Raw genomic sequence first — 21,546 nt, 5'->3', positions numbered from 1 at the left:
CCCAAAGATATAAAACACCAGATTTGTGGCGGAAAGTATATTGGGCAAACTAAGAGATTCGTTAATGTCCGGCTTAAAGAGCACATAGGTCATTTAAAATATAGACATACCGAATAATCGAGTATTGACGAACACGCTTCTAGTAGTACCGATATAATAAATATAAATAATGTAAAATTATCAAAAAATGTATTCAGACTACTCAATGTAGGAACAGTTTAAATAGGAACAAAATTCCTTACAACCCACTCTACAGTTTATCAGTTTTGAGAGACGTGTTGGTGTAGTGGAAGTGTGTTCATATAACCGCAAATTTTATATGGAAGAATATTAAAAAAAACTTTTGTATACTTGAACTCTGTTTTGTTCTTATTCCTCTACATTTTTTACTATACCTCTCCTTGCCTTCTTGTTATTATCTCCTCTATATATTTATTTTTCGGCCTGCTTCTTCTTTTGCTGGTTACCTCTTCCTGTTTCTTGGTAATTTTGTTTGCATTTATTCTTCTATAACTCATCTTGTTTGTTTAAATATACTCTTAATTGGACAAAAGTAATGGAATGATCAATATATAAATAATTTGTAATGTACTTTAAATTTAATCTAAATTAGTCTCATATAATGTAAATAGAACAGTTGGGTGTAAAAATTCACTTTTAAATGAAAATAGTTTACGTTCGGCATTTTTATGAATAAATAAAAACATTACCATATAATTAATATGGTAATCTTCCGATTATATATTTTGCAAATATACACTTCAATATTGAAATAAATGAATATTAATCTACATCATTATATCAATTTAATTGACAAAGTAGAGCCACGCTTCTTTTTATCCAATGTGTAGCAGGTAAATCAGTATCCAGTAAAACCGGAAGAACGTAATTTGTCGAATGTCCTGTTGTCGATAATGTTCCTTTCCTTTCAGAAGTTTTATAAACTGGGGACACGTATCTGACACCTGAAAACAGCAACGTTTTATCAAGATTATAGACTATTTTTATGAATGAGAGAGTAATAAAATGATGAAGCATTGGTGATTCATAGGCGAATCACTTCTTTTAGGAGATAGGTGAAATATTTTTTCAAGTTAAGCGATTATTTTAGAATGAAATAACATTTCTATATTTTTATTAATAATATTCTTATCTAATTAACCTGATTATAACTTTCAAACAGATCAAGGTAAAAAGTGCAATTTTTTCTAAAAGGTATGTTCAAAACATTATGTCTTACTGGTTATGTAGTTATTAAGGATTTTTAAACAACCTTATATTCATAAAGAAAAATTTTAACATGAAAACTCACCAATATAAGTAGAGCTACTTCTCACAAATCCAAATCAGAATTAGAATTAGAAGTAGAGGTGTTATTCTTTAATGCAGCACCGATTTTTTTCGTCAAAAAACCGCATTTTTCAATAGTTTTTTACGTATAACTCTGTAATGATACATTTTATCGAAAAAAGTGTGTTGAACAAAAATTAAGCTTATAAAAAAACAAAGAAATTAAGCTTAAGATCTTAATGTTCTACCTAAAGTAAGTTATAGATACTTGAATAGCTTTTGCTTTACGTATTTGAGCATTTAACCTCAAATATCGGAAAAACGGTACATCTGAAAGTTTGGCCGATTAGAAATGCATAATTTTGAGAAAAATGAGCATTAAATAATACTTTCTGATTTTTCAAAAATTTTTTTTTGCTCATTTTTTCTCCATAACTATAAGAGATACAAAAAACAAATGGACAGTCAAATTAAAGTATTTTTTATGACGATTATTTTGCTTTTTTTATTTTTTTTGTATCATAGAAAATTGACGGAATTATAACCAAATTAATCTGTCACTATAGTGCGAGGATTGCTTATCCACAGCCCTTTGACCCTTTATGAATAAAATGTGGAAAGTTTCAAGCCCTTCTAACATACATAGCCTTGTAGCCATGAAAATTAACTTTAAAATGATTTTTTTGTAGGATGTGTTAGCTTCAAAATTAATGGAGTTACATAAAAAATAAGAATTTTGGTGCACGGATTTTTTCTGTTGATGCTAAGTTGCCTGTTTGTATTTTTTATGAAAGGGGTGGTTCTTGAGGGTTGACAGGGTATAGACAATTGAAAATTACTTCAAGAATAGAAAAGAAACTTTAATACCAAAAAGAATGCGAAATCTAAGAGTTGGCAGTCATTAGATTTATTTTTATTTCATTCTCTGCAAAGGGATAGTTTTTAAGGGTTGATTAATAGAAATTAATAACCAAATAAATTTTATTAAAATACTTTGAATTTTTCAGAGTAAAAATGAAATTGCAATGTTTTAAATCGTTAAAAGATTTTTTCCTACATTATTTTTATCAGAAGGGTAGTTTTTAAAGATTTTAAAGGGTTGATATTTCAAAATATATAAATTTTCTATTATACAATATGTTAAGATATTTATTCTGCATAAATGAAAAACATTTGAATAGAAAAAAGGTAGGGAAAACTATAATATTGGTTTTTTTCGATAAGAGGTGGTTTTCACCCCTTAAAAACAATTTGCACACCTTGCGACATGTAGATCTTGATATGGAGGGTAAGAAGAGCTTAATTCTGAATTAATTTTCAGGAAAATCGGAGCTGCATTAAAGAAATCGGAGGTTTTTCACATTTCCACATTTTTTCACTTTTTCGGATTTTTAACCAGACAACAATAATATTTAAATAACATTCTACAAAAAATGCGAGTAACTGAATGTTATCGTTACTCGTTACTAGATGGCGCACCCGTTACTCATGAAAGTGGCCGCCATTTTAACCCAGACTCGACTAATTAACATTTGTTCTTTTCATAATAACGCTTATTAAATCGTGATTTATATTCACAAATACCTAATCAAAAACTTTTCAAGGGCTCAATAGTACTTTTAACTAAAAAATATAAGAAAATAATTTATTTTAGGTCGTACTTTGAGTTAAACATACCGGCCAATCGGATGTGGACACACTGTCGCTTTCAAACCACTGTATCATTACCGAATACCAACTGTTTGCTACGGCCCTATTCATATCAACTGATATTTAGAATGAGCGGCTCAAAAAATCATTTCAAAAGAATTATTTTCTCTTGAAACTTGTCCCCTCATCTGTGCCCATACCATTCAAGTTAAGTTGGTAATGATATGGTGGTGATCTAACCACCGCCATTCTACAATTTTCTGCAATTACATTAATTTCATCGTGTTAGAATTTTGCTTTATGAAGGGATCGCCGGGTCGGAACTTAATATTCTTTGGATTAAGCCAATTCTGTAAATCATCAGCATCCATGACCTTATGGTCAGTCAGCGGGACTAGTATATTAATAACCGTTTGAATTGCCGATTTGTAGGATGATCAGTCTGCGCCCTTTTCTGTTGGTGAGTTCAAATTAGTAGATCATCTTCTTGCCAAAATTTATTTGGTGTATGTTCCTCGCTGATACATGTTTCTTTGGTTACTCATTGTTTTATAGGCTTTGGTAATTCCTCATTCACACCACAATATGGTTTGTTTATATTGAAATAGACGATCGTAAATGCGCTTTCTAGCAACATCCTATTTCATTTAAAAGTTTCTATAATGTGTTCAGCTCGAGGTAATCCCTATCATATCGAGCAGTGGCAGAAATTTTTGTCTAAAGAAGAAAATTTCGAACCTTTAATGGCAAATAGGTACCTATTTATTTAAAAAAATTCATGATACGCCTTAGTAATCTTTAATGCACAGGCTTTTGGCCTATCCAAACCTGTCTTTTTATCTTATGGTTATGAAAGACCAATAAAAAACCATTTTACCAATTTAATGTTATAAAAATTTTAATAAATATTTAGATTATTCTGTAATAATATTTAAAATGGCCGTAGTAAGTTTTGGATTATAAATTAGGTTTTATTATTCTCTAATAAATGTGTATAGACTATAGTTTAAATACAATTGACCTTTAATAACCGCAAACATTTTACAATGATCAAAGTCGTAGAGTAGTACCTAGTTTAACCTTAGAGCCACAACGTGGGTTTGTCCATGAGCTGTATTGATTTTTTTAAATACGATTGCGCGCATTAAAACTACAAGGCTGTATGTCCATGTAGCTTTAGTATTTGTTAACATAGTTCTATAATTGACAAGATCTCGTGCTAGATTGGTTTTCTACTGCTTTCCTTGTAACCTCAATATCCCTCAGAGGCGGACGACATCAAATCTTCACTATTAAAGTGATTAAACCAACGCTCGTTAACTGTAAAATTCCCGTATTCGAAAGATTGTATACGAGCTATATGTAAGAGAGTTCTGAGTTCTTTTCTATTCTCTCATTTCAAGATATTAGTGGAGGCCACGGTTGTGCGCAGCTTCAGTATCTCCTGTCATTTGATCATGTGGCGAATGTAAACAAAACAGACCACACTTGAATTTGCTTGCGTTGTATTTCGAAGTATTTCACGTTTGTTAAATGTAAAAGTGTTTTAAAAAATGCCCTCATACAGCTATCCCGGCTGCAAAAATATTACCAATCATGGAAAAACATGATATATGGCATACTTAAATATTTTCTTTTTGTAATTCCATTATTTATGTTTATAAATGCTATTTTCTTTAAAAAACCATAATTTGATTATATGTTCCAACATATAAATCCCGATAGTCAACAGATCACTGTTTCGCGCGCTTCTTTTATTTCTTATCTCCAGGCCAACCAATCGCGTGAGTGACCGCTCCTGTCCAGACTTTCCATTAGAGGAACTTTAGTTAACTGTGTCTTCCTCTTGAATGTTACATACCTACAACATATTTAGCTGCATCGTCAACTTTCATCAGTTTTCAGTTAACTTTATTTCGATTCAATTGTAGGATATGGTATTAAAGTTAAGTATTGAATTCGTTTAATAATATCATTTTTTAACGCATCTCCATATTTTTCGTCTTAAACATTCAACTGCAGCCGTAGCCGACTCCAGGCCCAAACCACGTCACCGAAAGCCCACCTACTTTTCGGCATAAGGCCATTTGCACCTAGTATCTGTAGAAACACCCGACAACGGAAGTCATCCCAGCAATTGCACTCTACAAACCAGCAGGAAAAGAAAGATCTGTTTTCTCTCATGAAATAGTAATTTTCCTAACAAGTGCGGAAAGTGATACTTTCCCGCACGCGACTGCAGCTGTCCCGAACGACGCGGAGCGGAGTTCGGGCGAGCGATCAAATGCGGGAAAGACACTTTACGCATGAGTTAGGAACATTATTTTTTCTACGACCATATATACAAAAAAGTATACCAACCCATTTTTCTAAAATTATTTTATTCCAACAAACATAATATACAAAATATACAAAACTTTAACTAAAAAGTACTAATTATTATAAATATTAATATTGAAAACAAAATTTGTTGTATTCTGTAGACTGGTAAGAATTGCCGGTCCAGTGGAGTTATTTGGTTACAACTGGAAGGTAGATAACGTCGAGGAGGATGGCATCGGTTGCAGGTCGCATAAAGATGACGATGACGGTGACGGCAACGGTTTTAAGTCATTTGGCAGGTAACAGCTCGGAATTAGTTTCATTTGCAGCCTTCAAAATGGCTTCGGGAAGTTCTTCCTCGGTTGATGATGAATTAATATTATTGTATCGGATTCGGTTTAATGTGGTTTAATTTAAAAGAAGATTGCACTTATTTGGTCACTTCCAAGACGTTTTGAACAACTTTGACGTTTTAGTAACAATTACATGGTTATATAAAAAATATCTGTATTATTTTATATTTTCAAAAAATTAAAAATGCTACTTAAAGCTAGAAAAGGTTTAAATTTTATTTGATGGACTATTTCGTAAATATTTATTTACCTGCAGTAACAATAGTTATAATCTCAAAAGTTAAAAACTATATAATAAGATCAAATTTTGCATAATTTAACTTTCCCGCACTAGTGTAAAACTAAAATGCGTAGAAAAAAATATTTTAATATGTTTTCTTATTTTGTTTATTTTTTTTTGTATGTGGTTGTTGGTGTGTTTTGTTGATTTTATTGTAGTGTTGTGTGATGATGTAAAAGTGTGTTACTGTGTAACGCATGTCATGTCAGATATGTCGATATTTATTGGTGGATATGTCATATTTGTCAAAGACTTTTTGTTAGTAGGTGTCTAGCGGTTTGTCTGCCATATATTGTACAGTGCTTAATAATTAAATGATTTTGATCTTCAGACTCGTTACAATTTATGCATTTGCCTGACATCAGTGTCTCTTAGCTTAAAGTGTCTGTAGTAGTCATTCATATGTCCGTGCCCTATAATGAGTTATGTCGTTTTCCAAATCACTATCTTCGTATTGTTTTTAAGATCGCGAATATTTTACGTCCAGTATTTGATTTATCCGATTTGTCTCGCCATGTTGTCAGTTGTAGTGTATTTTTTTGTTGTTTTGTATCAGTTTTTGTCGTGTAAGTAAAGGTTTTGTCTGTGTGTTTGTGCTTGTTTTGCTTGTTCCCGCAAATTTCGCAATTGTGATTGTCTCAATATTCTTTTAAATTTTTATTTTGAGTTTATGTCTGCTAGTGCTGTTCAACAGCTGTTGGGTTATCGCAATGAAGTCAAAGTTAAACCGTTCTCAGTTATAATTTCGGCTGCTGTCATTAGTGCAAATGCTTCGAGTTTGTTTATGTCAAGTGTGGTGTTTGTTTTATATTTGTATGTCTCTTTTTCTCCAGTTTTGTCCATGTATATGCCAATTGTTTTGTCATTGTCTTTGTCGCTTTTGTCTGTATGACTGGATTATTGTTATTGTCTATTTGCGTTATAGTTCTGTGGATTGGAAGAAGTAAGTCAGTCGATTGATTTGTTCTCATTATAAATTTTATATGTCGTCCAAGCGTCAACTCCCGCTAGTACATAGAGCGCAGATGTTGGTGAGATTTTATACGCATTGGTTATAGCTGGCAAAAATGGTCTTTCCGCGGCAGCTAACTCTTTCATAATAATAACATGCTACGATAGATTGCGGTCAATACTGTTTATAGTCCTTAAAGTAAGAAAAAATACACTTTGATAAAACAATATTTACCTGGCGAATACGATTCAGTGAGTATCGGTATTATCCAAATAATGGGCATGATGTCGAACAATACTTTCGGATATAATTCGGCTAATTTACCATTTTGTTTGTCCCATCTAGCTCCATCGGTGAATAAACCGTAAATATAAGCGCCGTCGTTCGGTGGGGTTTTAGACGAATCGATTTTTAATATGTTGAAATCAAACGTCAATTTATCAATGGCGATGGTATATTTTCTGGCATAATTTTGTTTCACTCCAGTTAGGAAAGCTTGAGTGAAGAAAAATCCTGAGACCCAGTAACATGGAGGTTTACCTAAAATTAATCGAGAAAATAATTTCTAAATCAATGCTCCTTTTAATAACTAAATTATCATCTTCAGGTAAGCCTTCTCGTTGAAATGGAATTGAGTCTTGGATTCAATGGAAATATGGAGTAGATTGTAAAGAATTGATTCTATTTTCATGAATCAATAAATCATTGCAAAGAGGATGAAATACATGGCAATTGGAAATAATTAGGATGTATATTTTTTATAAAATCAAGAGAAAAACAATAAGGTCGAAAAAGGTTCCTAGATTTGTATATCTACCGACACTAATAGTAAAAGTATGAAAGTTAGAACTAAACAAATCAAAGGAATCAAATCAAAGTAATCAAAGGAACACAAAAGAATAACAGGATGGAATCGAAATAATATCACGAAACAAGCATTAAAGGAGGCAACCGAAGACACGTTAAGCAGAAGAGAAATCTAGATTGGAAAAAACATAATAGGATTGGAGAAGAAGACGACATCACTATTTTTATCTATTTGCGGATTTTATTCAACAAGATCTAAATTTCAGAAGTATTTGAAACACTATCACTTCTTATCAATACAGTAGAACCTCTTTAATCCATCATCTGCGGGGCTAGGAGTGTGGTCGGAATCCGAACAGGACATTTTTATTTACATATGTATTACATACTTAGATTCTATTAGAAATATTTTATATTTAGCTCTATGTACTGAAGGGTAATATCAAACGCGTTATTGGCCTCAGTGTGTGAAATCCGGGTAGGAGGTTCATCACTATCGCCATTCGAATCCTCGTTCACAGGTTCTTCATCATTATTTCCCAAAACAACAGTAATAATCTGGTCGTCATTGAGATCCTCACTAGTTCCACAGTCTTTATCACATTGGGCAATCCACTCCTCAACTTTACTGAAAGGGTTGTATGCTTTGAAGGTCTAATGATTTATTGTGTGACGTTGTTTCGTCCATCTACTTTCAGTCATATCTTCCGGCTAAAGCGTTCGCCAAGATTTTCATACTGTATAGCATATTTGATGTTAAAGGATTTCATTGATTCAAATTTGTTTACTTTCTGCGATACCGCCGCTTCAACCATGCTATAACTCCTCTATCCATTGGTTGGTTAAGTGATGTGACATTTGGTGGTAAGAAGATAGCTTTAGTGTCCTCTTTCACTAATTTCTCTTCAGATGGATGTGATGGTGCGTTATCTATCAGCAATACAGCACGAATAGGGAAATTTTTTTGATTCAAGTCCTTTTCCACAGATATAACGAACTCGTCGATGAACCAAGATTTGAAAAGATTGGAATCTATCCAAGCAGATTTTTGATTGCGATAATAAACAGGGTGAGAAGATGAATTTTTGGAGTGCCGTAAGATTCTTAGATTTACCAATGACAAACAGGGGAAACTTATGTGTTCTATCTTCGTTGCTGCAATGGGCAATGGTTAGTCTATCTTTTATAAGTTTGGTTTCTGCCACGGCATCATTTGATGAAGCGAGTTATTTATTTGGAAGCATTTTATAGTTTAGAGCTCTCTTGACAATGTTATAGACTTGGCAAAGTAACAGTTCATATTGTTCGACAATTTCCTGAAACGCCTTAGCATCAGCGGATAATTTTTCTCCAGAAATTGAAGCAAAGTGGATGCCATGACGGGTTTCCAGCGATCAATCTAGCAGCGAACCCACTAACAGTTTCTAGATTTTTGTGCAAAGCTATTACCTTGTCTTTTATTATGGGGTCAGATATCTGTGTTCTTTCTTGGTTAAATCACATCCACAATGCATTGTCAAGCAGCTTTACGGTTTTTGAGAGCGTTTTCATCATCTATTGTACTTTCTTGTATCTTTTATCATCGTAACGCGTATATTGAGTTCCTTGATAATTTATTGGAGTGATTTCCCTTTGTCCAGTCTTTGTAGCACTGCTAATAAAATGAAAGAATAACGGGTTTACGTTTCATACTTGATACAATTGTAAACTGTACACACAATATAAAACAAATACTGTAAATGTATTATTAAATTATTCACATCGATAAAACTATGGTCGGATCAATCGAAGTGGAATACCAGACGAAGAAGCTCCAGCATATTTAATTCTCGTAAATATTACTTTTTAATAATTTACCTGATATAAACCATTGTTGCAAAAAATCTATTCTAGCGATAAAATCAGCCACATAATTAGGGAGATTCTTCAAGCTTGGATAAGAAACTCCCGCCCATTTACCTGGAATTCTAGCCAATAATAATGAAGACGCGAAAGCTTCAGTTTCTGGGGACATCGCTACAAGCCCTAAAAAAATTGAACAACAAGCGTGACGATGTGGCCTTTTTTATGAAATAGTTGATACTCATTTACACAAGGCGGAACGTGGTGCTCAGCTAATGAAAGCACTAATCATTGATTTCGAGTGTTTGTGTCATGATAACACGTGCTCGTCGAGTAGACGCGTTTACAGATTGAATAATCCGTACAAGTTCACTCATAAAGAAAGATTTTTTTGTTATGTCGTATCTGCGTATAAAGTCTGTTTACCGAATTTAAACAAAAATTTCCGAACTCGTTCTACAGTGTGGAAGACGTACCAGAAATTCTTACCAGAAAACGGGCTTTGTTGCCGAAGCGCCGCGTCCTGGATGACAGGTATCAACAACAACTAACAATTGCGCTGAGCCGCCGAACCAACGCATGCACTATCGAGCTTACCGACCGCGTCTCCTACACGATCTTCACAAGGATGATTTCGATTGCAGATTGGAATTTTGCAAGTCAAATACAGTTAGGAGGATCAGCATTTCATTATGTCATCGGATGAAGCAACCTTCAAGCTAAACTGTACGGTCAATCGGTATAACTGCGTCTACTGGAACGATCAGAATTCTCACGTCTTCATTGAAGAAGAATTAAACCTGCCTGGGGTGTGTGTGGGCAGGTGTCAATGCGGGAGGTCTCGTGAGTCCATACGTTTTTCGTGGATAGGTAGGTCAGGTAACCTGAGACCCTACGATTTCTTCCTGTGGGTCCTTCCCAACCGTCGAACTACAATTGAAGAAGAATTTGAAACTCTTCACGGACAACTTGACATGCTTCACCTTTGAGAAACGTTGCCGTAAATGAATGGGCAATTATTTGAACACCCTTTTTCAAATCCCTTCTGTAATTTCTTTCAATAAAAACATTTTGACCGTGCATTTCTGTTCCATCTCTCTCCAAATTTGTTGCCTGACTTATGCCGATCTCTGAATCAAATCTAATTAAAAATTGTTGTAGAATTCTAAATTGTTATCAAAAAATCGTATGTTTGAATTGTTCAACTAGTTTTGGTACGTCCTATATGGCTGCAAATAATTTTAGATGGTAGCTGAATTAAAGTTCGTCCTCACCGTTTGCCTTCTAGAGATCGTATAAAAAATTGTACTTTGATAATTTCATACCATACCTTGTATCGCTTTTTGCATTGTTATCAATGTAGCCACAATAACTTTTAGCAACTTATTGAAACGTTCCATTTCTTGTACGAGTACAGTGTTCATGGATTCCGAATAATCCACAGGATATTTCACATTAGCGAGTTCTATATCAAATAGTTTCGGTAATTTCCCTAGAATATCTGAACATAACGACATTATATGTTTATCCGTTTCACCGGCGCCTCCAGCCGAAACGTCCCCGTAAGCTTTCAACACCGAATTAAGAAGCAAATTGGAATTTTGAAGGTCTCTGGTAATACCCGCGTTGGTATGTAAACCGAACACTTCGGGCGGGTGCATCACAGGTAGAGAATTGATGTGATGAATGTAAGCTTGGTAATCGTTCTTTTCCGGTAATCCATAACAACTACCTGCGTCGCTGAACGAGTAATTTTTCTCGGATACCACTTTAGGATTGAGATAATCTCTCAGTATCGTAACAATCAACCTCCTATCCCAATCGTCGGTTACTCTTCCTCCGTAGTTACATTCCCCTATCAAATATGATAAAGCTTCGTAAGGATCGTCGCTTTCGTTTATGAACATCTGTAATTGTTGAACCGATATGTCGAAATCGGAATCGTTGAAACCTTAATAAAAAAGAATAATTGGTTAAATAACGCTCGATTAATTTTTGCAATTACTTCTAAATATAGAGTTTAACTCCATAATAAACATTGTACAACGTGAAAGATGAGCATCAAGCGGAAAATATTCTAGAAGACAACACGTATACTGCGGGAGAAGGAATCATCTAAAGGATCAAAGCTAAAAACCTAAGATGTTATCTTAGACCTAGAACTGAGAATAACGTATCACATCAACTAACTAGTGGACAAAAACGATACGTGAAGCTCCAAGTTATAACTGAGGACTAAGCTCCACTTCATCACATACTTATTCTCATCATAGTTTACACATCTTAAGCGTCTCAAGATCTATTACCAAAAGTAATCGTAAGAAGCTTCAAGTCCACTACAACTTCTGCCTGTGAATATCAATGAAAGCTTTTAGGTAGTTCAGCACCCAACAGATCTAGAGAGAGAGTTGTATAATGCCGGTCATCAAATAGCGAAAACTTTACCACAGATATTCTCACTTTGTAAAATCATAATTGGCTTACAAACGTAGGTGAGGAACCCATTAAAAATTTTAGAGAGAATATGTTACTTCCAAGTTTTATTTGTAACTTAAAAACTAAGTAAAAGTTATATATTACTTGTTGATAAAAGTTACTCGTAGAGCTAAAAAATCTTTGGCAGAAACAATTGTTAAGATAATTTTTTGATTTTTCTTGTTTTTGTTGCCATATTTAACTATTTTTACGTGAATTATGACATTTCAGTTCCTCGACGAAGGAGGATGTCTTTTGGTCGGGACTAAATTAATTCAATTTGATTTAAAACACAGTAGTTCGGAGGTAATCTTAAAACAATGTGACCAATGTTCTTTGGCAATTATTTTTGTTTTTAAAACAGTTGTTCCTTTGTATATTCGAAATATAAATCTTGTTCAAGTAGAAATTTCTATATATCTGCTTTGGAAGAATATTTAATTGGATTTTAAAATTTGTCTTGAATAATACGATTTGTTGTCCAACACAATTACACTGTTTGCATGTAGTGCTGTTTTTCTTTGAACCAAGATACGAAAAGGGTGCCTTCAATATCTGGTAATCTGTTTAACCTCTACTTTGAGGCAATATTCGAAGCCCCCGAGAATACAGCTGCAGGCATAAAGATTAAAGGAAACATTATAAACAATCTTCGTTACGCAGATGATACCATGGTAGTGGCCAGTAGCCTACCAGAACTTCAATTTCTTATGGACTTTATTACAGAATATATTGAGGAATTCGGTCTTTATATGAATACGTCCAAGACCAAACTATTAGTATTCTCAATAATATAAAGAAACCACCACCACCCTAAGACTCCATAGAGAGATCAAGTGTCACCTCTGGGCACGCTCGTCAACCAGCAATACGACTCAAAACTCGAAATCAGATCAAGAATTGAGCAAGCGCGGAAAACTCTGAACAACATGAAGACACTTCTGGCAAATAGCAACCGCAGCCTGGAACTCCGGACCAGAATGCTTCGCTGTTACATATTTCCTGTTCTTCTGTACGGATGCGAAAGTTGGACCATGGATGCGGCCACAGAGAAGAAAATTTATGCGTTCGAAATGTACGTCTACAGGCGAATGCTGCGGATATCTTTGACGGAACATAAGACAAACATAGAGGTCCTACAATAAATGGGTAAACATAAAGAACTTCTGACGACAATTAAGGATGGTAAGTTGCAGTACCTAAGACATATAATAAGAGGCGGGCGATATGAGATTCTCCGCTTGATGATAGAAGGAAAGATCGTAGACAAAATTCATGGCTGAAAAACTTGCGCAAATGGCTCGGACAGACGTCTACAGAAATTTTCAGAGCTCGTGCGACAATGCCTGCTCCCTACCGCATAATATGCATATGCGTTTACATCTGGAAAGGGGTGTTTCGTTTTACATTTCCAATTACTATTTATCGTGGCGGTCAAACCATGCTTCATCGAAATTATAGATTAGTTTTCCTTCATTACGGATGTTTGTTATATATTCGGTTTTCAACTTTATCAAATGACTACTTTCCATTACTGTTTGCATTTTATTTACTGTTTTAAATCTAAAATCATGTTATTTTTCAAAATATTTCAAGTGTTCGTACTAAACATACTTCAAGGATGATTTGGCATTTTGTTTGATGCTATAGATTATTTCGCATATTGGACTTAATCTATCAGGTTTGTGTGTTTTTAAAAAAATTCCTGAAACATTCCTTTTTGTGCAAATCGACTTGTTGATACTTTATTGTTTACAAAACATTTATTCAAGAATAAATTGAACTTTCATACACGGCACACTTGCACAGCTCACAACTAACTACTGACTGAACCGGAAACCCTACTAAAAGTACCTAGCTGATGATTATATAAAAAGTATTATAAATACGTTCAATATTTTCTCAGAATTATTCCATTTGCTTTAGGACTTAATTTTTTGTGTATTTTTGTTGTTTATCTATACTTTCAAATGGTTACATTATTTCGAAAATTACATATTGTAATGCGGAATTGGGGAAATTGTTCATAGTGAGGGGTCTCTTATCTCTTTTTGTAAAGATTAGATTTTCGCTATTTGAAGACGGACATTATACCAAAAAAGTAAACAAGAATATTGCCAGAAAAAAAATCCGACATTTGAGGTTACGTTCTAATATCAGGTGCAGGAGCTGACGAACTAAATCAAAGAAGACTACATCAGGTATTTTGATACTGAAAAGACACCTGAGCCTCGATAATCAGTGAAGATTAAAATAAAAAATTGAGTCAATAAAGAAGAAGAATCAACTAGTAAGTTATAACTCTTTTGTTAAATAAGCGCTCTTGTTGCAAACTTCTGCCTATGACCACACTACCTTTGTTAAATAATATTCTATTTTCATACTATTTCATTTGGGATTGATGAAATATAAATTGTGTTATGACTAACTATTCGCGTAAATCTTATCCAAAATTTAATATATATATATATATATATATATATATATATATATATATATATATATATATATATATACATGAAAGTGGTATTTTACCATAAGCAATGTTCCAACCCAACGGTCCAAAAGTTCGTCTTTCTTGAATACAAGCATGAAAAAAGGCTAAACCGTATAATAATCTAATGAACATTTCGTCGTGATCCACACAACCTTTGAAAAATTCTGGATTTTTAACGGGATCGCTAATATAGGATTTGAGTAGATTATTCTGTAGACCAGTAGGAGGTTCGTTGGTCATTTTAACTCCTTTTTGTAAAAGTGTAACGGGAAATTTATTAGATGGGTAACTGGTTAACCATAATCTAAACTCTGGATGTGTATCGAAATCTAAATCGTCGAAAATTTTTTCCAAAGTAGGCATCCACGACGTCGCCAAATGGCAATTTTGAAGACAAACCCAGGTACCAATTTCCACGCCTTCTTGTATCATCGCTTGAGCAACTGGTCCTTGACCTAAAAACATTGTTATTGAAACTGATATCCTTCATATCTTTTGAAACGAATTCTATATAATACTTCTGACTTTAGAGGAAGTTTACAGCTTAATAATACTTATTCTAATAATAATATTTTATATATCTTATATCAAAACCAGTAATTCCTAAACCCTCTGGAATCTTCAACCAACATAATATGACGATTATAAACAGTTTCCAATCCATTCTATTTCTAGTGAAATCTAGGATGAAAAACCAACTAACTAATTATCGAGCATTGTTTATGAAGTTCCTTGTGTATATTATGACGAAAAATACATTGGTTAATCTAAAAGAATTACCACTCACAAAAGTGGAAACATATTATAACCTGAGAGATGTTCATTGCCGCACACGTTTTTTATTAATTTTATTCTATGCATTATAAATCTAGCAAAGTATCGACAACAGAAAATAACTATAAAAAACGTCTAAAATGATGACTGTATTATTAGAAAAAACTTATTCAAATAACTTTAGTGTGGCCTATGCATATAGCAAATTCTATAAAAATTCAACGACATTGGTAGCGACATATAACCTAAGCTAACCTAACCTTCAATTGGACAGATTTCAATTTCGAAAAATGTGAGAATATCAACAAAATTCAATAAACAAACAAATATTTATGTCTGCTGTCATTAAAAAGGTTGTTTTTTGAAGTTATAAAAGTTATAAAGTTGTAAAAGTTATAAAATCATAATTCTGGATTAATTAATGTAATTCCATTTCCATTTCGCAATATTTCTTTCAGTCCCAGTCTGGACCCTCTTTTTCACCAGCTTTTATTTCTTCCACAAAATTCTAAGGAGTAGGCAGATTAAGTCCTTGAAACCAACAAAAAAGAGGTGATTCTTTGTGTTTGATTGTGATTGGAACCACGAAAGCGGATCACTGCACTACCCTCTGACAATTGTCTTAAATCAAAAGCCGAAACGTAGAGAAGACCACAGCTATGAGTCACCTTGTTAATATGTCGTTGCCCACAATTTTTTAATAGTTTTTATGAAAAATTTCAATAATAATGAAAGTATCGAACATCCCTCTCAAAACTCACCCCAAAAGTTAGGTCTTGCTATATTCCAACGTTTCGAATTTCCATATTCACCTTCAACTCAATTATTTTGAAGACGAACTAGTATTAGTAAGATTGATGATGAATGTGTTAATCGAAACGTCAACTGAATATTTGGATGATATAATATCAAATTTAATTGACAATAAATGAATATCAATTTGTTTTTTCCTTTCTAGACAACCTGTACAATATTTCAGGCATTAATTATTCTATAAATCAGATAAAATAGAATGAGAGTTCACAATTATTTAAGCTCACTCACCTTGTCCAAGCGATATTGATTTAAATTTATCGGCCATTTTTTTATCTCCAGCAAACTTAACCAAAGCACTCATCGGATCAACTCCAGGAGATAATATGAATATCAAAGGACATAGATTGTAGGAATCGCCGTACGAGACGGATATATTGAAAGGCGGCGGTTTGATAAATCTATCGTCCATTTCGTTTTTCACAAAATTCGTAATGGAATTGATCAAACGATCGGCCCGAAGTATTCTAATCACTATCAATCTTCTGAAACTAGTTAATCTTTCTTCCCAATCGTGCGGTACGTTGAAATTATCGGTGAAGTTGTCGTAGATTTCTTTCCATATCGATTGATAATCGACAATCGATTTAGAAAATCTGAAACAATTTGCTCCTTTATACATTGCATCGTATTTTATGCTAAACCTCTATAAATATCACAAAAACGACTGACGTAGTTTTCTTCTTCCACATTTACGAAACTTTCGGCAACTTGTCTTCATCACCCTGCACTTCTTGTTTCAACGTTCCCAAAAACTCAATTTTTACAACCAATTATGATGAAATTAAGAAAAAAATTATTAATACACTATTTTTTTTTGTTCAATCTTCTACCAAATCATCATCATCATCATATGCAGCCACTTTCAACCTAAAAAAAGTGCAACCTCATCGTATATCTCTTCTTGATGTCTGCCCATATGTTGCGTTGCTTAGAAATTTGATACCTTACTGCTTCTTTTCTGACATCATAATCGCATTTTACATTTGAGTACCATTGTACTAAACGTTTGATCCACATATTGTTGGTCTCTTCCATTTGATACTGTGTATGATATCTGTTATCCGGATCTTTGCATTGGTTTAATCCACTCGCATCTATCTTTGTTATGAATAGAATTGCTTAAGAAACTATAGAATTGAGCCTGAAGATGTCAGCACTTATATAATACAATTTCAGCTACTTTGGATACTTAGTTTCTGTTTGACAATCATATGACTGAGTCAGTGTAAAGATTCTAATGAAAATTGGGAAAATTTAGCATCAAGCTGTCATTTAATCTTTGTTTCTGAAATGTGATACGTCTATTTAAATTGATTATGAATAATGTGTACGGACACCATCATTTACGACCACAACATTTTGAGCATTTTAATTAAATCGTCGCAGTATTAGCTTGATTCACAAAGATTGTTCGGGGGGCCAAAAACTGCTACAACCAGTGATATCATCGAAAAAGTTAATCGAATGGTACCGAGTGTATAATACTGAGAGGCAAGCGTTTTCTATTCCCCGAACATTGTTCTCTCGCCCTCTTCCTTTTTTGTATGACATTTCAATTCTCTCTACATTCAGATATTCTCTTCGTCATGGACTCCTTTGTCCTTCCACAGTTTTAAACAGTGTTTGTTCCGCAGTACATACATATCCCGTCTGCAGTCCCTCCAATTCTTTTTACATATGTTCTGAAGCATTCATGCGCTGTTGGTACCTGGTTTGAATAACAGTTTGTCTTTCTATGCTGGCAGTCATACCACTCACCCACGTTTTGTAAGAAGCTCCTAGTGCATGCAGCGTCTTATCCCATATCGTCTACCACTTAATAGTGGTGTCGGCTCTCAGTAGATTATCATACCCTATTCAATATTCTCTTACTTGTTCCTGGTCCATGTGTTTTGGGTTTAATTTCTAAGGCTCCATTTTATATGTGACATGAAACTCTTTGTTAATTCATATCCCAAGGTACTACCTTCTCTGTGGTAACCAGGATCCCGTCCACATTGATTCAATATCGTTCCTTACCACTTAGGATGATAGCTTCCAGTTTCAGTTTGTTTCTTTTCAACTACACACTTATTTCCTGTAAAGCCTTATTGGTAGTCCCGACCAACGTTTTCGTTTCCTTTAGACACCAGTATTAGGTCATCCGCATACGCCCCTGTCCAACAGTCTTCAGGCATAACCAAGTGCAGATTCAGGATTAATTTTTGGAAGAGGAACTTTTAGATATTCAAATAACTCTCAATTTGACTCAGTTTGACTTATTTTGAAATTAGAAAGATAAATTACCATATAAATTTGATATATGTAGGCTATAACAGAAGGAGAATATTATACCAACAACAACTTTTTAAAGGTCACGTACTCTATTTCTAAGGTTCCTATACTATTTCTGCAGAAGAACCTCAGTATTTAAAGAGCTAATATTTACGCTGTAGATCAGAGATTTGATAAAATAAAACGTATTTAACTAATTAAATCGAAATTGCCAATATTTATTGCTGGTAACAGAGCACTTGGGAATTTGAGGAAGGAACGTTTCCACAATTCCTCTCTCGTGGATTGGCGTTTAGGCATAATCAATTAAAGTACTTCATCATATGGCATATTCCATAAATTTGGTCTTAAAACTGGACCTGTGTCTATATGTCTCTTTCTAAAACAGTTTTCCACAATCTTCATCAAGTGTATCATCATAACTACTTTCGAGTCCTTTTCATAAATCCAATTCACCGCAACAATCGTGCATAACATCTTTTTAAATTCGAATTGTGTGTCTGAAAGAATATGGTTGTTCTCTTTTTTGGTTCTATCATATGCACATATAATTCATGTAATGAATGAAACAAACCGTTCTGCCCTTTCTTCATGCCCTCTTGTGGTCACTAGCCAGATTTCACAGCTTTCTTTTTTGGGCAGAGATGCATTCTATCGAAGCTCGATATAACCAAGTTATCGTCTTCAGAGACTAAATGTAAAGGCTTATCTTTATTTTCTAAAGACGGTTTAATAGTTTTAAAATTCCATCTAATTGAATCTTTCTGGTAATCTATGAAAGGAGTGAACCAGTTTTAGTTATCAATTTTATTTTCATTTTATTTAGATTCATCTTCAGGTCTACTTCATTGCAAACTATGTTAATCTCGTTGATCTGCTTTTATAATTAACGGAACCTATCAATACCATTTACTTTATATACTAACCCTTTAAATGAGGGAATGTTTTCCACTTTACAAATTTCCTTCCAGGATTTGTCTGGCAACCAAGATGAACAGGGATTTTTCTTATCACTTTCACCACCGACCCCACCTGAAAACGATTATATTTTATTTTCGAGTGACATTAACGTTTTCGGGGTGGTGAATGCGCTTGGATTTATTTATTTCATTAATTATATGATGTTCAAACCCTTTTTTAGGGGATATAAATGGTAGTCTCGATAGTGCAGTCTCGTACAATTACATACATACAACTATTTTTGAAACTTATTTTCTATAAAAATAGACTTGAAACCAAGACTATCAGGAAGAAAATAATATATAGGGTGATTCATGAAAAATTAGCAAGGGAAAAACCCATTGCAACGGCTATGATAATAAGGGTCTTCTTATTTTTGGGGAGATTCAGAAGTTGGTGTGAAAGTATTAAAATAGAGAGAAAAATAAAGATATTCTTCAATTTTGGAAAGAAAAGGATGGCCATTCGGATTATCTAGGTAACCGCTTACATTTTAGTACGGTCAATTATGGGGAAAATATATCTTTGACCAGTAACTTATTTATCATTGGCATATTTAAATATTCCAAATTTTCGATGTAAAGTAACGTATTAAAATTTCAGGGTTTTGCATTTGTAATGAGCATTTATTACTCTAGGCTCTTTGCAAATAGAATATAACCAATTCTACAGGAGTTGATAAATTACGGTCCTGGATGTTCAATATCAGCTCTTTATAAATATACATTTGCAAAATTTGACCTATTTTTGAAACTTATTTTCTATAAAAACAGACTTGAAACCAAGACTCTAAGGAACAAAATAAATTATGGGTTGATTCATGAAAAATAAGTAATGAAAAGTGAGCAATGATTTTATTAACCAATTCTGTAGGAGTTGATACATTACTGTCCTGGATGTTCAATATCATTCGTGTTCATATGTTAAAAATCATTGTATTGGATAGAGCACTTTCAGGATAATATTTACGTTACTTTTTTTCATTTTTTTTTTCAAATTGTTTTTTCACGTAAAAAATATTGTTCTGACTAGTGTGACATGATTTCTTTTCCTTAATAGCGCTTTTCCATCTTTGAAATGGCCTCATGGAACCTCTTCCCGTGGTCATCGCTCATATTAGGAGAAAAATAATTGAGTTTAAGAAATGAATCTTGAGTAACTTGTTGCAACCCAACATTAACTTCTTTATTTATTATTCTTATCGTTATCTAGAACTTCTCCATCACCAAGCCTCCATCTTGTGAATATTTTGACGTCATTTCGTCACGATTTCGGAAATGACTTATTTTAGTTCAAAAATACTACAAATTAACAATATCCTGAGACCCCTGACTACTTTTTTGATAAATTCAAGTCGTTTATTTCTTGCTACTGGTTCATTTCATTATTAAATTCAGTTATTCGTAGCGGAATTATTTCAAGAACCATGAAACAAGCTCTGGAATGTATAAAATAGAAATTTCATATTCGCGACGATCTTATAATCTTTATGTTTACAGCCTAACTAATCTTTTCAAACGTCTAATCCAGGGATGAGGAAACTACAGCCCGCGGGCCGTCTCCGGCCCGCAAAGCGTTGAAATCCGGCCCGCGACCATCAAACAAAAATCAAGTACAGCTTTCTTATTATCAGAAATTACATTATTATCAATTGGCAGTAATGGCAGTACACGTCGCACATAAAACATGTGCGAGCGCGGACGGGGATATGAGCGAAAACCGAAAACCAAAAATGAAGCTCGAGTAGGTTCGTCTGTCGTCAAACGCACTACCCATTTGAAGCAACTATTTCTGAACACCAGCAAATTGGAATTTCATAAGTCCTTATCTAGGAAACAATATCCACATATAGTTGCCAACGCCCAGAAAATAATGGCTATGTTTGGTTCAAGCTATTTGTGCGGACAAACGTTTTCAATAATGAAACTAAGAAAAAATTGTTTTCGTAATAGGCTTTCGGATGACCTCATTTTTTCATTGTACAATTCAGCATCACAATGGTTCCCCATGTCACATGTTCCCACAAAGACCAAACCCACAATTAGTATTTCAGAAAAATTAAAGTAATACTTTTATTTTAGTAAATAATGTAATGCTACAACTTGGCCCGCTATATATTTCGTTAACAAAAATTGGCACGTGAAAAAAAAGTTTCCCCATCTCTATCTAATCAGTGCTTGAATCGCAATCGTTTTACTTAGTGCCGGGATTTGATTAAACATTGAGTCAACCTTGGATAGAAGGAAAAATTAAA

General features: G+C 33.7%; 1 protein-coding gene across 1 annotated transcript in view; it reads right to left on the bottom strand.

The window, feature by feature from the left end:
- Nucleotides 1-801: 801 nt before the first annotated feature.
- LOC130441683 (dynein axonemal heavy chain 7) overlaps nt 802-21,546 on the bottom strand; it is a 77,277-nt gene continuing 56,532 nt past the window's right edge. The window contains exons 32-38 of the mRNA XM_056775466.1: nt 19,259-19,364; nt 16,287-16,651; nt 14,507-14,923; nt 10,827-11,447; nt 9,512-9,679; nt 7,082-7,387; nt 802-965 (exon numbers count right to left, since the gene is read on the bottom strand). Coding sequence (XP_056631444.1) covers nt 802-965; nt 7,082-7,387; nt 9,512-9,679; nt 10,827-11,447; nt 14,507-14,923; nt 16,287-16,651; nt 19,259-19,364 — 2,147 coding nt within the window. The remainder of the gene's footprint in view (nt 966-7,081; nt 7,388-9,511; nt 9,680-10,826; nt 11,448-14,506; nt 14,924-16,286; nt 16,652-19,258; nt 19,365-21,546) is intronic.

The sequence above is a fragment of the Diorhabda sublineata genome, chromosome 3, assembly GCF_026230105.1.
Source record: "Diorhabda sublineata isolate icDioSubl1.1 chromosome 3, icDioSubl1.1, whole genome shotgun sequence".
Classification (NCBI taxonomy): Eukaryota; Metazoa; Arthropoda; class Insecta; order Coleoptera; family Chrysomelidae; genus Diorhabda; species Diorhabda sublineata.
The sequence above is the reverse complement of the archived record's forward strand: the minus strand, read 5'-3'. Positions and strand labels throughout refer to the sequence as shown.